This window comes from Varanus komodoensis, unplaced genomic scaffold, assembly GCF_004798865.1.
Source record: "Varanus komodoensis strain SLA01 unplaced genomic scaffold, ASM479886v1 scaffold1, whole genome shotgun sequence".
NCBI lineage: Eukaryota > Metazoa > Chordata > Lepidosauria > Squamata > Varanidae > Varanus > Varanus komodoensis.
In genome coordinates, this window is record NW_025335268.1 from 101,734,894 (window position 1) to 101,752,127 (window position 17,234).

Here is a 17,234-nt window from a genome sequence, read left to right on the forward strand (position 1 = left end):
AGCACAAAAAGCAATCATAACCGTAAACACAATTGTCTTGATTAAACTCTGGTTACCCTACTAGAGTCCACAAAGTGGTTCAACTGCATGATTCCGTCTACATTGATGAGAAGCTTATGCAGGTTCTACACTCTGGTTATTCCAGCCTGGTGTTCCAAGGTAGATGAACATGCCTCCTGTTGCTGTACCACACCAGTGGTTTCTTAATGTAGAGTACAGGGCTGTTGTTTCCCCTGGGTGTGTGAAACTCATGGTATATTACTTCGGATCGTCCTACTGAAGTCACATTGTGTCTCCTCTTCACCAAGACCTCTAAGGAAAAGAAACTCCTTCCTAGATAAAACTTACCCTGTCACAAGAGATACTTAAGTAAAAGATGGGCCTGGCAGTTTTGCTTTCTCTGAACCCAGAAATTCACAATACAGCCAAACTATATCAAGGACAACTGAAAATCCTGCCTTGATATTTTATTTCCTTGCAAGTTACCAATTGCATAAGCAGCAGCATTTCTACATAAAAGTATGATATCCCTGCAGCCCAGTTGTGACCAAGTAACATTTTCCCTAATATGCTGACTCAAAATCTACAGCCTGTTCCTCAATTCCTACACTTCTCATTCATGTTATTGTTACTTGGACAAGATTTCATACCAGACCTCTAAAAACCTTTTAGATTTAACATTTTTGGGTGACATAGCCAAAAGATTTTGAACATTTTATTTTAATAAAAGTTAAACATACAAAACTGAAATCAACACAGTCATAAAAATTGCCTCCTTTTGTTGACAGGAAAGAGCCTCTCTCTATGGATGGCTTCTAACCTACTAGATATGGACTTTAGATAAACTGACAGCCATTTTCACTAATCAGCACATCAACAAATGTTGATGATGCCTGATCATACTTTAATTCAGAAACAAATTACAAAAGGGAACTACAACATAATATACATGGCAAATGGAGTTCAGATTAATGAGCAAGAATTACTCTTGAATTATTTAGCAGGAGAAATAAGTAAATCCAGTCTTGTTCATTAACTTAACACCATATTTTACAAAAATAATTATCTACATTGTGTTACAGGGCTATACATTAACTTTTTGCTTCAAACACATTTCAAGATTGAGAGATGGCACTACTACCCTAAGCAATACAAATGGCAAAGGGAAGCAACTGCATCCACGAGATACAAAAAGGCCAAAACTTACACATGGTTTCCAAACTAAAATCAAGGTGGGCTAGCAATACTAAGGTAGAAGTTAGGCATTCTTTTGAGAGGAACCTCCTGTTGCAGTTAAAAAGCTGGATAGACCATAAAAATTATTCAGCAAATGTGAATTATTTGCTGTATACTTATCCATAACATAAAAGCATCAAAGAACTCACCAATTCTCTAAATGGAAAAATCTACTTCTGAATGTAGCATTTGACTCTCACAAACTTTAAAGTGCTACTCTAAATTTCACTCAGCCCATGTATAAATCTTGTAGACTGAAACCTGTGGCCCTTCAGATGTTTCTGGAATCAAAATCCAATCAGCTCTACACAGATATCCAACAACATTTAGAGAGCCACCCATGCTAGACAAAGGATAGGCAATCAAGTGCCCTCCAAATTTTTTGGGCTGCAACTTTTATCAGCTCAAGCCAACAAAACCAATGGTTTGTGATTATACAAAATTATAGTCTAGACTCTGTGAAGAGTACTGAATTGCCTATACTTGCTATGGAGTGTCAGGTCAAATGTGCTATTGCCCAATGGTTCACAAAAGCACTTTCCAGCATGCCATTCACTACATGCGTGCCCTTCTCTTGAGCTGGGGAAGGGGGGGGACCTCCAAGACCTTATGCTGAATGTAGAGGGGCAGTGCAAATCAGGGAGATTCCCCCAGCATGATTGCCTCTATTATGAAAAGCAGCAAAATGCTTTTCGAAATTCGGAAACATACGGGAGATTCCTCAACCTTTCTCCTACTCTGTAGTTCAAGTGGAGTAATCTCCAAGACCGAGCACAGATGTTAGAAAGGCATGGGAAATGATATATTTTCTGTTCTCCAAGTCACTAAGGCTCAATGTGAGATACACTTCCACAATTAGCCAAGCTTAGAGAATGAGGAAGTGAGAATAGAGGCACTCCCCTGCAGCCACACTGAGCCTCAGCACACCTCTGAAGACATGTGAGAAGACAGACCAAATCCCTTAACCTCAGGGGAGCAAGCCATGTATTCAATGGCAAGCATGCATTGTGGCTGAACTTTGTGCATCCTTGATTTTGCTCATACAGATAACTATTTTAACACTCTTTCCAGCACGATCTGGCTCATGAATCCTAAACTGCAGACTATATAGGCCAGAGTATATGGCAATATGTCTGCTTCCTTGGCCTGAGCAAGCCAAGGAAGCAAGTATTATTCTACCTTTCTCCTAACCCGGTGTTAAGGTGCGTAACCTGCCCGATCTGGCACTGATTTTGGAAAGGCTTGGGAAACAGTGATACACATAGCCTGTACTCAGTTAACAGTTTGATTTTCAATTCAAACTAGATGAAATCTGGGTAACTTTCTCTCCTAGATTAGCTCTTCAGAGATAAAAGGCATTCAAATATTTATCCCTGCAAGATGACAGGACTGTAAGCACATAAGAAAGAGCAAGAAAGCTAGGGTGACTGTTTTATTACACAATAATTTGTTTGATTCCCATTGAGGACACTCTAGAGAAAAACAGACTTCAGTATACTGCAAAGAACATCTCCTCGATGGTCTGACTTGCACAAATTGATGCAAGTTTTGTTTTAGAATAATGAAGGGGTCCATCTGAACATCTATTGTTTTACTTAAGGCTTGTACCAGCATAAGCCAACTGATGGTAACAATCATTTCACTATGCACCAACAGTTTTACTTTTAGAAAAATATAACAATAAAAAGGTAAATGTAAAGCCCTGCAGAGGTGATGTTTAGTCATTTCCCCACTTAGTTACTGGGGCATCAAATGTCTGACATTGTACTTGGATGTATCTTGGTACTGTGTCATGGGCTTGTCTGCAATTCCACACGTCCCAACTCCAACTTTCCCTGTTACACTTTCAGGAGAAGCAAAGATGCTTCGCTTTACCTGTAGAACAAATTAAAAGCACCATTTGTAGCTATTTTCAAGTCAAGTGACAAATTACTAAAACCAAAGAATGCATAGGTAATTTAAAAAGGAAAATGTGATCAAATTTGTATCCATGAAAAAAGTAATATGGTTGCTTTATCATATAAATTATCTCAGTTAAGCTTGATTTCAGCAGATGGTGATGTTATACTGCATCTTAGATCACATTACAGTATGCACCAGGAATACTGAACTAACAAATCATAATACCTTAGACATCTAAGTAGCTATTTTGTACTGTGCATGTTATTATGATAACAAGAAACCATCATACAAGCCAGTATGCCCAAAGGTTTACTTTCAACTTTAATATTTGTTTATCTCACTTCCTCTTATTCTCTAGGCAATTAAACTAATATTCAAATATTATATATATTAAATATAATAAAATTATATTAAAAATACTATGGCTAAAAATAAAAGTGGACTATACGACCCCTCATGGTGGCTAAAAGACTCATACCACTGGGAAAGACAAATCATCTCCCTCAACCATGCAATGGACTGACAACTTCAAAACACTGCAATCCTATCAGAATATAATACCAACAACAACTTCATCTCAAAACCCATTCCAACATTTGTTCAAGCTACCTCAACCTATATTAGGGATGTGGAACAGGAACTTTGGAGATTTATGTGCTTACATGTAAGCACACACACACATACATATATATTAGCAATACTTTCAAAATCAGTTCAATGTCTTACTGATTGTTACTGTATGGCTATATGTTACTTCTGTTATTGTTTTTCTGTATTTTTGCTGAGTTTTGTTAAAAATTTAAAAAATTACAATACTATGCCTTGGAGTCAGACTTAGGCTGCAATCTTATGCATGCTTTCTCGAACAAGTGCTAGCTGTGTAAATGTACAAAGCGTTGTGCTTTTGGTCATATTTAAAGCAAACCTGCTGAAATTCATGAGATTTAAATTAGTTGTAGATAACTTATATTCCATTGATTTCAGTGAGTTTACTCTTACCTATGCCTGGTTCTAAACCTAAAGCAGCCTTTCAAACCTTGTGTCCTCCAGATGTGCTTGACTGCAATTCCCATAATTCCTTGCAACACTGTGTTGGCTGGGCATTATGGAAGTTGCATTCCAACAAACCTGGAAGTTACCAGTTTGGGGAAAGCTGCTTTGAAGTGATTTCCATGTTCTTTCAAGAAAACAGAAATGGCTTTGCCTACAATATTTAATTTTTCTTCTTAAGGTTATTCCAGTGGCACTGTACAGTTCCATAAATCTTCTACAATATCAAAACTATACTTGGAAGAAACTACTGCACAGCATATACAAACCTGGCCTTTTTTATTTTTTGAATATGCTCTGTTGTTGAACTGCTGCCATTTGACTTTCTGATCCTCTCGCTCCTGCTCTAGTTCTTTGATTCGCTGAGCCTTTTTCAAAGCTTTCTTCTTTTTGTATTCTCGCTGCTGAGCAATCATTTCTTTCCTAAAAAAAGAAATGGCATCGAAGGTTACTTATATACTTCATCACCCTGCATCACCTTTGCTTTAACTTCATTTTTGTTCTCAGAACATGTAGACAAATGCAAGGATACACTGATTAAGAGAGTCTCACCTTGGACTAGGTGAATGTAAAGATAAACTCTCAGTACAATGGGGCTTCAGCTGTCCAGGCCCATTTCATTCTCCAGTTGTAGAAAGTGCTGTCATTCTTTCTGTAAAGCAATCTGTGCATTGCAAGTTTCAATAAAGCACAGCAATCCTACTTTCATGCACTACTAAGAACAAAGGTTCTCTTTCAGAAGTCAGTTGGAATTGATTAACATCTTGCTAAACACAGAACAACTCTAGTGCACAGAGTTTGTCCCAAGAGAAACACACTAATTAAGAGGCCCAGAGCAGTCATTCAGGGAAAGCAGAGAGTGAGGTCCTTAACCAAACTCAGCAAGATGAGCCTCAAGCATTATAGAGAACAGCACAATACATGATATTTGCTTTTATCACAGTCATATTCCACTACTTAGCTGCTACATGTTCACATTATATGTTCAGTCCTGGGATGACTTAAAAGTCATGCTAAACAGCCTTCCCAAGTCAGGGCCTCCAAAAACTGAACAGCCAAGTTCATACCCTAAGACAAAGCTTCACTGAAAACAAAAAGCAGCCAATTTGTACCATCTCTTTATAAAATCTCTGGTAACTATGCAGTGCATGATTCAATAAAATATAAGAATCGTGTTGATTTGCAAAACTTTCCTTGGTGCAAAATCAGGTGGGGAGGGGGAGATAATTAGCAATGATAGCCTGAAGGCAACACTTACTTTAATTACTGAACACTGAAAACTATTTCAGCCACTTACTTGGACATGGGCTTGTTGCCGTTGTCTTCCTTTGCTTTCCTTCCCTCTTCCACAGGTTTCAGATTCAGCAGTGGAGTGACTTCAGCATTGCCATATCCCGAAAATGTGACTGCAGCTGTACCATTCTCTTCATCAATCTCTTCAATTTCCGCTTCATAACACCTGTAAAGATATCATGGCTGTAAGCATGTGAGTAAAGGTTTAAAACTTAACCCCACACAACTTGCACTTACAGTGATTAATATTAAGCTTCAGGAAATGTCTGCTTAATTCTGGATTAGCATTTCAAGTCAGGCAGACATAAATTCTCTTTGATTCAAGAATCAAGTTGGGGCTGACCATATTCATCACACAAACTCTTAAGAATTAGGATTTCATTAATCATGAGATTTGAAATAGTACTCTTACTTGTTTCTTTGTCACTGCAATGCAGATATAAATATTTTTGTCCCCAAACATTTAACCATAAAGGTTTTTAGTGTTTTTCTGTAAGGACTAATGTAGTTAGCTTAGTTCTGAGATATGTTAGAATACGTTCCCCAGTTTGCCTGGTGCCAACATTATATTCTTTTCGGCGTCAGACAAAATCTTTTTATTTTCCTGCTATTTTAATGTTTAATTTATTTTAACTGGGGTTTTAGTATATTAATGGTTGGATGCTGCAGGGTTTGTTTTATTCTACTCTTTTATTGTAAGCTGTCCCAAGATGTTTGTAGGGGATGGAATAGAAAAGCTTTAGATAGATAGATAGATAGATAGATAGATAGATAGATAGATTTCATTTTCATAAAAAAGAAAGATAAGATTAGGTAGGTAAGATTACAGTCCTATTCCCATTTACCAAAAAGTTCTGTTGAAGTCAGTGGGATTTACTTCTAACTAGATATGTAGTGATAGGGGGCAGAAATTTTCTAGTGTTTAATTTTCTATTGAACAAATCAATTTCATAAATTTATTAGTAACAATGGAAGGAAGCCAATTTAATGGTGGGTTTCAGTTACATATGAGTGGTTGTCAGAATACCATGCCCAATTCTATGGGTTGCTAACATTTATTTGGTTTACAGTTTCAGTAATTTTCCTGCCTTAAATTTAAAGAAAACAAGGGAAGTACATGCTTTTATCTTTACATTTTTACAAGTATTCCAATAAATATGTTCACACAATATAATGTTCAAATTACATTAAGTAGTTAATGTGATTTCTTCATCCCTACTCCAAATATTTCAGGTCAAACACTTGCAGAGTATTGCATTGCTACAAAGAATTACCATTTGATTTTTCTTTTTTAAAAAGCTCTGTTTATTAAATACAAGGTATGTAATGCATGACCTAAATTAGATCACTTTCTAGAGCATTTTTTCCAATGCAAACCACCTTCTAATGAATTGATTTGCATAAGAATGTCTCCCAATTCAAATTTTCTAAAAGTCCACCTCACCAGACTTGCATAAGGCTGCATTGTTAAACCATGATTTGACAGCTGATCTACTCCCATCACCTAATCTCTTTAAAACCAAGCGCTAGAAAAAATGTATTTAGGAAAATATTTAACAAAGTGAAGTGTATGAGACCATAATCACAACAAAGCTCCAGTTTTGGAGCAAATGACATTCCTTACATTTTTTCCAAGCGGCAGTGAAATACATTTCACATCAAATTTTACTTATAGTTTAGTTTTAACTATTACATGTCCAATTTGTATAAGGTGGCATACAATGGCATAAGACCATTCTATATTCTACAATGCTCCAATAAAACTACAGGTAGTTAAAATCAATTAACCTGAATCCCAAGTAATTCTTTGTGAATACCAACTGTTTTGTACCCGTAAAATTCATAATCCCCTAAATGGCCATTTTACCAGGTCTGTCCTCACCAGGATAGAGGTGGGTAAAGTATAAACCAAAATGAAGCATCTTACCATGGAACTGTATTATTTCATGTAACTGTTACAGAAGTTTGTTTTCTAAACTTACTGTCCATCTTCACTCCATATTGCCATACATCTGTCTCCAACCTTCCAAGTGTGACTGGGGAGAGCAGAAGCAGAACTGTCAGAACTTGCAAGTGTTTCTGAAGGTTGTGTTGAAAGAAGGTCTTTGGTTAATTCTATAACTTCCTGGGGGAGGCAAAAAATAACAAGGCTTCAGAAACCATTTAATTCTCTACCTATGCAAGAATACTATTTGCCAACTATGGAAGTGTTATAAAAGGTAGCAGACTAAACAATATGGGTAAGGGTAACTTTCCTTACCCTCATTCCTCCATGTTTGCTTCCTTAGCATGTAACTCATAAGACTGCCGAACTGGCACCCACAGGAGCATACTGCATTCCATCTAATATAGTAGAAATAGGTTTGGTGGGAAACAAAAGTGTGGCTGGGAAATTTCCCATTCACTGACTTTTGCCACTTCTGTTTATCTATTATTCATATTTGCTCAGGGTTATGTGCCCTCTAGCAGTGCAGAAAGGGAAATACATTTTAACACCACTGTTATATGACTCCCCCATCCACATTTCAAAAAACAGTTGCAATCACAAGATAGGCACCAGCTCTTGAAAAACATCAGTTTCATACCTCACTAATGCGGCTGTTTGAATATGGTGAAACTGTATTCAGGTATAAATATCCTGATATAAAATACCCAGGCCAGACACAGGAGATGCATAAATACAGAAAAGAACAACTTTCCAAATAAGATATAAATGATCAGGAGTTCAACAGTTCCCCAAAGATATATTCTGTAATTTATAATTTATAAATATAAGCTATAAATGTTGCTTATAAAATAAATACATTTAATATTTGCAATAGTTTGTGGTTTTCTTCTAACTGCAAAAATAACAATGTATAGGGGCACAGGTCACTGGGAGGCGACATCCATTCTCAGGAAAACTATCACAGCAAGCTGTAAGATCAGCCTGCCTCCTATTAGTCAGACAAAAAGCAGCTGCTGACAGTTGTCTTCCTCCCTGCCAGAAAGATCTAAGCTCAAAACGGCCAACTGCTTTAGGACTGCAGAAGCAAAGGGAAGGATACCCTGGACATGTACTGACAAGAAAACTGAAGTCCACCAGGTGGCACCATTTGTATCCAGACAAGAACACCTACAACAGAAGACCACTCTGGCTGCAACTGTATATAAATGACCACCTATACGAGTCATGTCACAACTTTGTTCTAGTATAAACTGATCATACTCCCCCACCTTTTTCCTTCACTCTCTTTCCAATGTCTTTTCTCATGCTGGTTTGTAAGCCTAAGGGCAAAGCCTGTGCTCTATTTTTACTTTGGTACAAAGCACGCCACCTGATGTGAGCTGGTTTGGAAGACACTATTTGTCTAGTCAGTAGCATGAAGACAAATCAAATTGTGTGTGTGTGTGTGTGTGTGTGTGTGTGTGTGTGTGTACTTTATGTGTGTATAACGTGTGTGTGTATAACTTAAGTTATAGATTGGTCTTCTATCCTCAGATTTGGACAGCTGAACACTACATTTTTACACTTGCCCTCAATTTGTAAGAGATTTGTATGCTTTAAGAAAGGCACCACACTCTTGATTTGTTGGGATCACCCATATGACCGATCCAGGAATCACTGCCACTATTCACACAAAAAGAATAAAAACAGTTGCTGGACATGCCTTCCAAAGTGCCACTGGGGCAGTTTGAAGAAATTACATATAGCTGTCAAAACAGGGACTGGCTTTCCCAACCTATGAAAAACATAGGATAAAATCAAAGAAGTTTCAGCAAGCTCAAAATGCCTCATAATTGTAGTAGGGAAGTCAGCTGCCCCAAATATGACTTTGGCATCTGTGGAGAAACAGGCACTGGCATTTGCCTGGAGTCCCATGGCAAAAACAGTTGCTCTTTTTTGCTTGCCATGAGAATTGATAGCCAGGTGCTCCTAAGAAAGCCCAGGCCAGTAATGAGGTACCAACTCAAATTGGGTTCTTATGTAGTTTAAAATCCAATCAGTGCCTTTTGTTTGATGATGACTTCGTTCAGACAACACAACAACCCACCATGGATTAATTTACCCACAGGTCTGGGGCACATTCCATCCCCTTTTACAAATGTGCAAGCCCTGGCTGGGGGATACCATAGATTATCATATTACATTCTGTTACCCAGGTTGACATATTTGTGGTTGAACCACCCTGCCCATAAACCATGGGCCATTTTAAGATTATTAACTTTTTAAAAATCCCTCCCATCTGGGTTCAGACAATAAGACAAGCCACAGAACCTCTGGTCAAGGCTCATATATTCATAGGAGCTTATACTTATATAACTATGCCTACAGGGAGTAGTATATCTTGCTTTATATAAAATTTATAGGTGTTTGCATACATCTGTTGTAACTGATCTATCAAAATCTCATGTAAGATAACTACAATACTCTCTTATTGTTAATGTTTTGAATTTTCATTTTGCTTTGATTTATTGAAACTTACAATTAAACATTTATTAAAAAAACAAAAACAAAAAATGATGGCATGTTGCAAGCATCACAGCTCTTTGTGGGTAAATAACCCAGGATAAGCTGTTGTTCTGTGTGACTGGCCTGATACCAGCTACAATAAATATATGCATCAACTAAAAGGAGTACACTTTTGTTTCAGAATATTGTTTTTACTCCTATGCGTATTTATACTTAAACTCAAATGGCCATTTTTTTTAAAATCAGATGACAACTCCAGTTCTCTGAGAACCATTTTAGTTCCCCAGCAATATTGTTTGCCTCATAAAGGATGATAGGCCAACATTTATTCCAGCACTAGTTACTATCTTCAAGGTAAATACTTTGCCATCCCTGATACATACAAAAATAACACAAAATCCTTTACATTATGCAAAAGAACATTTAAGCTAGAAAGACATTTCTTTATAATTCTCACCTGCAAATCTTTCTTGAGTTTTAACAAATCTTCATTGTCCCCATTTCCTGTCAAAGCAGCTTCCACTTGCTGGAGCTGAGCTTTATAGCTAGCTAGCTGTTTTGCAAGATCTTCTGACATCTGCAAGGGGAAAAACATGACAGAAGTGGAGGTAGTATTCTGTCTGAAAAACAATCCTGTGAAATTAAATGTCTGTTTTGAACTGAAATGGCTAATTTATTCTATTAAGATTTTTACCCCTCATCTCTAATACTTTTGTATTTCAGTTAATTGGATAAACAAGCAGAGAAATAACTGAAGGCATAATCCTATCGTCCCCTGACAATATCAGGGGGTCACAGAATTATTCGGAATCCTAGCTCTGAGGTCCTCTGATCACAGAGCACAAACTCTAAATGTAGAGCCCCTGCCTTGCCCCATCACAGCTGGTGAGGAAAGAAATTAGTGGCTACATCCTCAAAGACAGAAAGCATGAGAGAGATAAAGGGGCATGCTGTGGAGGGAGGAGCGTCAAGAGGCTAATCATTTATCCAAATGGCACTCCAACGTTCTTCCTTTCCCCTCCAAAGTACTTCATATCTTGAAGGCTGCCACCATGTTTTGCACCCTGCATTGCATGCATGCAAGCCTCCAGTGTGGAGGCTGATGTTTTTTGAGGGATTGTGCTTTAAGGTGATGACATCAAATTATATAGCTATTGGACTTCATAGGAGAACAAAGCAAACTTGAAAGAGTAAAATTTTAAAATTGCAATTTATTGTGAATTCATGTGTATTCCACTCCCAACAATCTTTCTGAACAGACATTACCTGAAACTTGTTTGTCATACATATAACTCATCTTGTTGAAGAATTTACCTCAACTTTAATATCCTGTTCATCTTTAAAATGCTAGATTATAACTCAATATTCCCCAGTTATCATGAATCAAGCCACTTTACTATGGCATATGTATTTGTTTCAGCCCTTCAGCATCACAAAATTGTAAATATTTTGAGTAACATTGTAAAACATAATCAAAATAGTAATAATTTAGCAGCTGCAGATTCTATCAACTGATGAATGTTTGGAAGCATAAATATCTTCAATAGTTTCCTAGGGATTAGGAAAAGTTTATGAAACAACTTGAGATACTTTCTTCACATAAGCAACTCTCTACTCTTTCTGGAGCCAGGCAGGCAGGCAGGCAGGCAGGCAGAGATTAAGATTTTGTGGTCAAAGGAAGGATACAATTTGCTTCAGTCTCAGAATATAACTAGAAGATGGCTACAGATTTATTAAGACAAACCTTATGCAAAGACTCTCAGGTCTGAGAGACAGTGGCGCCTCCCACCACTCCAGAAGATCATTTAATCCCTGCTCCCAGCTCTGCAAACAATACTAAAACTAAGCTTAGAAATGATTCCTTTCCTAGACATGTGTCTGCAGACCTTTTTCATGTAGTGCATGTACAAAACATATACAGTAATTTGGAAAGTACATGTTTTGCCAAAAACTAACCCAAGGTTGCCCTATAGGAATAAAGTTGCCATTTAAGTATATAACAAAAGCTTGCACATGATCAGAGAATGTGTGCAATCAGCATGAAGAACAGAATCCATATTCAGAAGGTTTTCATCCAGTTGCCCATTCTTCTCTCTTCACCCTTGAAGAAAGACACTAGTGTCCCTGCCTTTTGCTATTAAGGATATGAAATATGGTGAACTGCCTGATCTGCAGAGATCTGAATTTGTAGGAAGTGGAACACGCAGCATCATCTGCTAAGTTGCTACTAATTAGAAATGAATAAAGTGTTAATATAAACCTGCCAGCAAATAGTAAAGCAGGAGTTTACAACCTACAGCTCTTAGCTGCATGTAATGCAGCTTATGTCACTTCAGCTACCTGAGCAGGGGGAGCTTTTCCCCGAGAGAGGAAAATGGCGTAGTGCAGCCTCCCCCAACCTGGTGGCCTTTAAAGGCATTTGGACCACAATTCCCAGCATTCCCATCAAGCAGGTCCTTTGACTGAGAATTCTGGGTATTGCAGTCCAAATTATCTTCGGAGGGAAGAATGGATCTGCCTCTTTAGTGCCTGCATGAAGCTCCCAACAAATTCCTTCTGCAGGAATGTAGCCCTTGTGAGAAAATGGCTACATATTCTTGTGCTAAAGAGAGTTCAGGGGAAACAATGCTAAATGTAATGAGGGCTTCCCTTTTGTACAAAGGATTAGTGGTGTTTGCTGTTTCCTTCATCTCAGTGTCTCCCCAATATCCCACAGCTTGCTACGTCACTGTCTACATTTTCATCCACATAAACATCTATTTCCTTCCTTAAAGACCTCCTTCCCAGTCTTCTGCCATTCTGTACCTTCCAGATGTTTTGGACTACAACTTCCAGCATTCCCAAATGTTGTCCACACTAATGGGCTGACAGGAGTTGGCTCAAAACATCTATAGAATCCCAGACTGGGGAAGACTGCCTCAACTAAATCTTATTTCCCCTTAATTTCAAACCAAAAATATATCCCTTTTCTTGAACTTGTCAAAAAATCTAGTTTCTAGCCAAAGCTAGAGATATAAACCTCCACAAGAAACCAACACCATTCTTCTATCCTCTTCCTGCCTCTGTCAGAATCTCCAACTGCTTCCCTACTGTTCTCCAGTTCTCTTGCTTTGCCTTTTTTACTTCCTTTCAAATTCCCATGCAGAGTCACAATTCTAAACAAGTTAGAAACTACACCAAACTGAATTGCATTTCTCACTGGTTTTAGACTGACCCTCCCTATTTTGGTACCCTCCACATATTTTGAACTCCAGCTCCAAACATGCTCAGCCATTTTGGTCAATGGACTGAAATCCTGAAAATTGTAGGAAGCTAGCATTATTGCTCTTTTAATAGATCTCTCCATTGTTACACCTTTACTTCAGTGCATGTTAAGCCAAAAGAAAACAGATCTTATTCCTAATTTGGAGTATGAATACTCACTACTTCTGCTACAGGCACTGTTACAGACTTTCAGTCATATCAACTCTTTACAACACACACACACGCACACAAAGTACAATGTCCCTCTGCCCTGACATACTCATCTCCTATAGTTTTTATCTATATGCATGTGAATGTATGTGTTTTACACACACACACACACACACACACACACAGTGTTTTGCTTCAAAATACAGAAATGGCAGTCAACTTAACTTTATTAACATTCAACACAATTATGAAAAATGTAAATACAGGAGCAATCCAGAGTAAATATCATAAAAAGATTAAATTCTTAACTACACATCATCAAACTCCGTCAGCATATATTGAAAATTCATATAAGGAAACAAACTGGGCAACACTCAACTACTAAAAATCAACAAAATGACTCAAACGATTCAAACTAACCAATTTTAACATAACAGAAGTGTGAGCTTCACCAAAAATAAAGTGAGGAGCAAGAAACATGGATGCTGTGGTCAATGCTGGGCTAATTCCAAGAGATCACTAGAACCAAAGAGATTCTGGGCAGCATGAGTCTCTTTGAATATGCCAAAGTCACACTGGAATATGGTGAGGCCTGGGGAAAGTAAAAACTGAATTTGATAAGGAACTTAAGCTACCTTCAGTGGAAAGTGACCAGGAGCAAAATCCTACACTTTTGGACTTAAAGTCCTGCGACTTCCAGCCAGCCATGGTAGCTGGGAAATGATAGGAACTGTAGAATTTATGTCTGCCTATTGCTGTCATGCCTAGGACTGCGCCTTTAATCCCTCTGGGAATCAACTGACTGTATGGGAAGCGCTGCTACAGAGAAAAGGCCCGGGATGAGGAGGAGATGCTGGTCTTCTGACCGACGAGACAGGCCTACTTGTGCGTATTACACAGAGCCCAGGACTCTGTTAGTCCTAACCGAAATTTAGGCGTAGAGACTGCGGGGCGGGAGGGGAGGGGGAGATATGATCGGGCCTGTGCTGTACGGACCGAGCCTAAGAAGGACCGGAGGAGGAAGAAAACCAGGGCCAGGAAGTGCGAAGGTCCTGAAGAGGCCTGGAGACTGAGGGGAAAGAAATGGGGAGAGCAGGGGCAGCTTTCAGGCCAGGGTTATTCTCGCCCTATTCCCTCCGGCCCACAAGAGCGGAGGAAGAAACCGAAAGACCGCCTCTCTCACCTTGGCCTCACGCGCAGAAGACCTCTTTCGGTCCCGTCAGACCCCGGGAAAAGGAGCTGCGCACGCGCACGCGCGCTTTCTTTCCCGCAGCTCCTAGCGACGGCGCAGGGCCCGGTCGGCGGAAATGAACGCTCGCGAGAGGGACGCGTAAGGGAGGCCGGCCCCGAACAAGGACGAGGTCACGTGACGGTGGAGGTAACCCCAAGAGGTTATGCATAGTGTCGAAGGATCAGAAGTGATTCTTCGGGTTCCCAACGGCAGTACGTAGAACCTACACATGCCGCGTAAATGGGGTGCGAGTACAAAGGAAATCGTGTAATAAGGAATGTAACATCCCAGGCATTGGAAGATTTCACTGCATTTAAAAAAAAATCACCACCACCACCACGGCCTTTCACACGAAGTAAAAAACAAACTAGTTAGAGGCGCGGGCCGTTTTCCTTGAGCAAGAATTATACAATTATCATCACTTTAACAAAGCTCTACTGCTTTTACATTCTCCGTGTCAGACTAAAATCTTGAGATGTTCATACGGTGATGACAAAAGCACTGAATTGTATCGCTTTGAAAGACTCACGTCTGTTACACCAGCAATAATAAAAAATAAATAAAAAACAATAGAAAATGAGTTTACTTTTCGGGGACGGGAGGCAGAGGTCAAGTCTATACAAAAGAATATTGCATAAAGCGATGCTGAAGAGCCGTTTGAGGGCTGTTACGTTCATTTACACTACAGACAAGTGACTAAAAAGATGCAAGTACTGACTGAATCCAATGATTCGAAGCAATGATTCGAGCAAATCACAGGGCGCAAACACACAAAAGTACATGGCTGGGACATGTTGAGAGTTGTAAATCCTTTCATATCTCATATTTTATCCTTTCATAAAAAGGAAAATAGAGCAGCGGTCCTTCCCATCAGCAGGGAGCCCCTAACTCGGTCAGTTTCCCTTGTGTTATTGCTAAGTCCACCCATAAGCACCGTGAATAAAACGTTCTCCAAAGCTTCGCTCGGGATCTGAAAATGAGCTCTCCGTCGACGGCTTACTCTACTCACGCTTCTCTTGGGCATCAACCAGTCGCTTCCGCTCCCAGGCTGGAGGACCTCGTGGCAGTGATGTTTCCCGTCACGTGAGAAAGGAAAGCGATGGAGCGCGTTCTCTCGCGTCCTTCCATGATCCGGGTACTCGGGAAGGAAAGGTTGAGGCCCGTCCGCCATACTTGCTCGAAGAGTGGCAGGAGTTGCGCTGAGGCGGGGGAGGGCGAAGCGTCGGCTTCGAGGTTTCCCTTGCTTTTTATCATCTCTACTCCATGATCCGCCTGCTGCAGGCAGGGGCAATCCCATGAGAAGATTCTGGGAGTAGCAGGAATTCACGCCTACAGGTCTACATCCGAGTTCCTGTAGATCAGATTCTGGGAGGCTTCTCTTGACCTAAAAATGCTATCTTAAGACCTGTAGCGATTCACGGCAAGACCCTTGAAGATCTGCTCGTCGATCCTGATTTATCACCCCAGTCTAGAGCGAAAGATGCCATTTTTTATAGTAACATGAGTGTGCAGGCTGTGTTGGAGTGTTAGCAACATAGTCTGCAATGTAATGCATAGAATGTTGGTCTTAGGCAGTATTTTTGTGCATTGCTTAGGCATTTTTTTTAATTCGAATGACTTACACAAATTGCATTTATACACTAAAAAAAACCTACAACTATGAGTGCTGTTTGAGTACAAAACCATACATCTGAGACATGCATTGTCATATTTATTTATTTTATAGGAAAGCTGCAAACAATTGTCATCTGACTGCAGCTCTTCATGTGCAGAGCATTCTGCAAAAACAGACTCTCACCATATACTTTCAGTGTGCTGATACTAAAGGTAACTTGCTAGTGAAAAACGACACGAGACACGTTCTTCATTTATTTATTTATTTATTTATTAAAACATTTTTATGCCGCCCCATTCATCGAAGCCTCGGGGCGGCTTACAACATTAAGTTAAAAAATACAACATTAAATTATAACATTAAGATTTCACTGAATTTTAAAAAAACCACCACCACCACCACGGCCTTTCACAACGAAGTAAAATTAAAACATTAAATTAAAGTAAAACGAAGTTTGAGGTTCACCAGTGCTTTTGAAAAATTGTTTTGCAAGGTAGTGTTTCTTCCACTCTATCTCAAGATCTCTCAGGGTGGGTCAATCTTCAAATATGTTAGCTCTATACAAATGTGATAAATCAGTTGCAATGATAGGAAAGTCTACAGTGTCAAATCATTTGAGGACCTAGGTTTTCCCAATGCTGGATGCAAGAAAAGACTATCATATAGATGGACAAGACCTTTCAGTCCCTGGTAACCTCTTGTTGGAATTTTGGCACAGTAGACAAGCACTAATATTTAAGTCCGGCCATCCTTTAGCACACACATGTATGCAAAGTGCCATAAGAACAAGCTCCCAGGCTGTGGAGTGACTTGGGTGCACTTGGGTTCAGGAGGAGTGACAAGTGTGATTAAGGTAAAGAACTGATGATGGCTTGTGAAAGAGAGACACATACTCAACCTGAAAATTAAGAAGTGAGGCAAAATAAGCCTACAAGAGGTGGCTACTTGTTGTGCTGAATGAACACAGTCAACTGGAGGTAAGGGGAAAAAAACTCCGGAAACCTAGAAATTACCCCATCAATAGAGGTCGACAAACACAA

The 17,234-nt window shown here is 39.2% G+C and overlaps 1 protein-coding gene and 1 long non-coding RNA gene across 2 annotated transcripts; one reads left to right on the top strand and one right to left on the bottom strand.

Annotated features, from left to right (window-relative positions):
• Nucleotides 1-699: 699 nt before the first annotated feature.
• SMNDC1 (survival motor neuron domain containing 1) lies at nt 700-14,679 on the bottom strand. The gene is made up of 6 exons (XM_044438467.1): nt 14,532-14,679; nt 10,392-10,511; nt 7,464-7,606; nt 5,486-5,647; nt 4,458-4,611; nt 700-3,111 (listed from the first exon to the last, which is right to left on the bottom strand). Exons 2-6 carry the CDS (start codon nt 10,509-10,511, stop codon nt 2,974-2,976), a joined length of 717 nt encoding a protein of 238 aa, XP_044294402.1. The 5' UTR covers nt 14,532-14,679; the 3' UTR covers nt 700-2,973.
• On the top strand, nt 5,573-10,103 carry LOC123027540. Its single transcript, XR_006415523.1, has 2 exons — nt 5,573-5,674; nt 8,469-10,103. It is a non-coding gene; the product is annotated as an uncharacterized LOC123027540 (long non-coding RNA).
• Nucleotides 14,680-17,234: the final 2,555 nt, after the last annotated feature.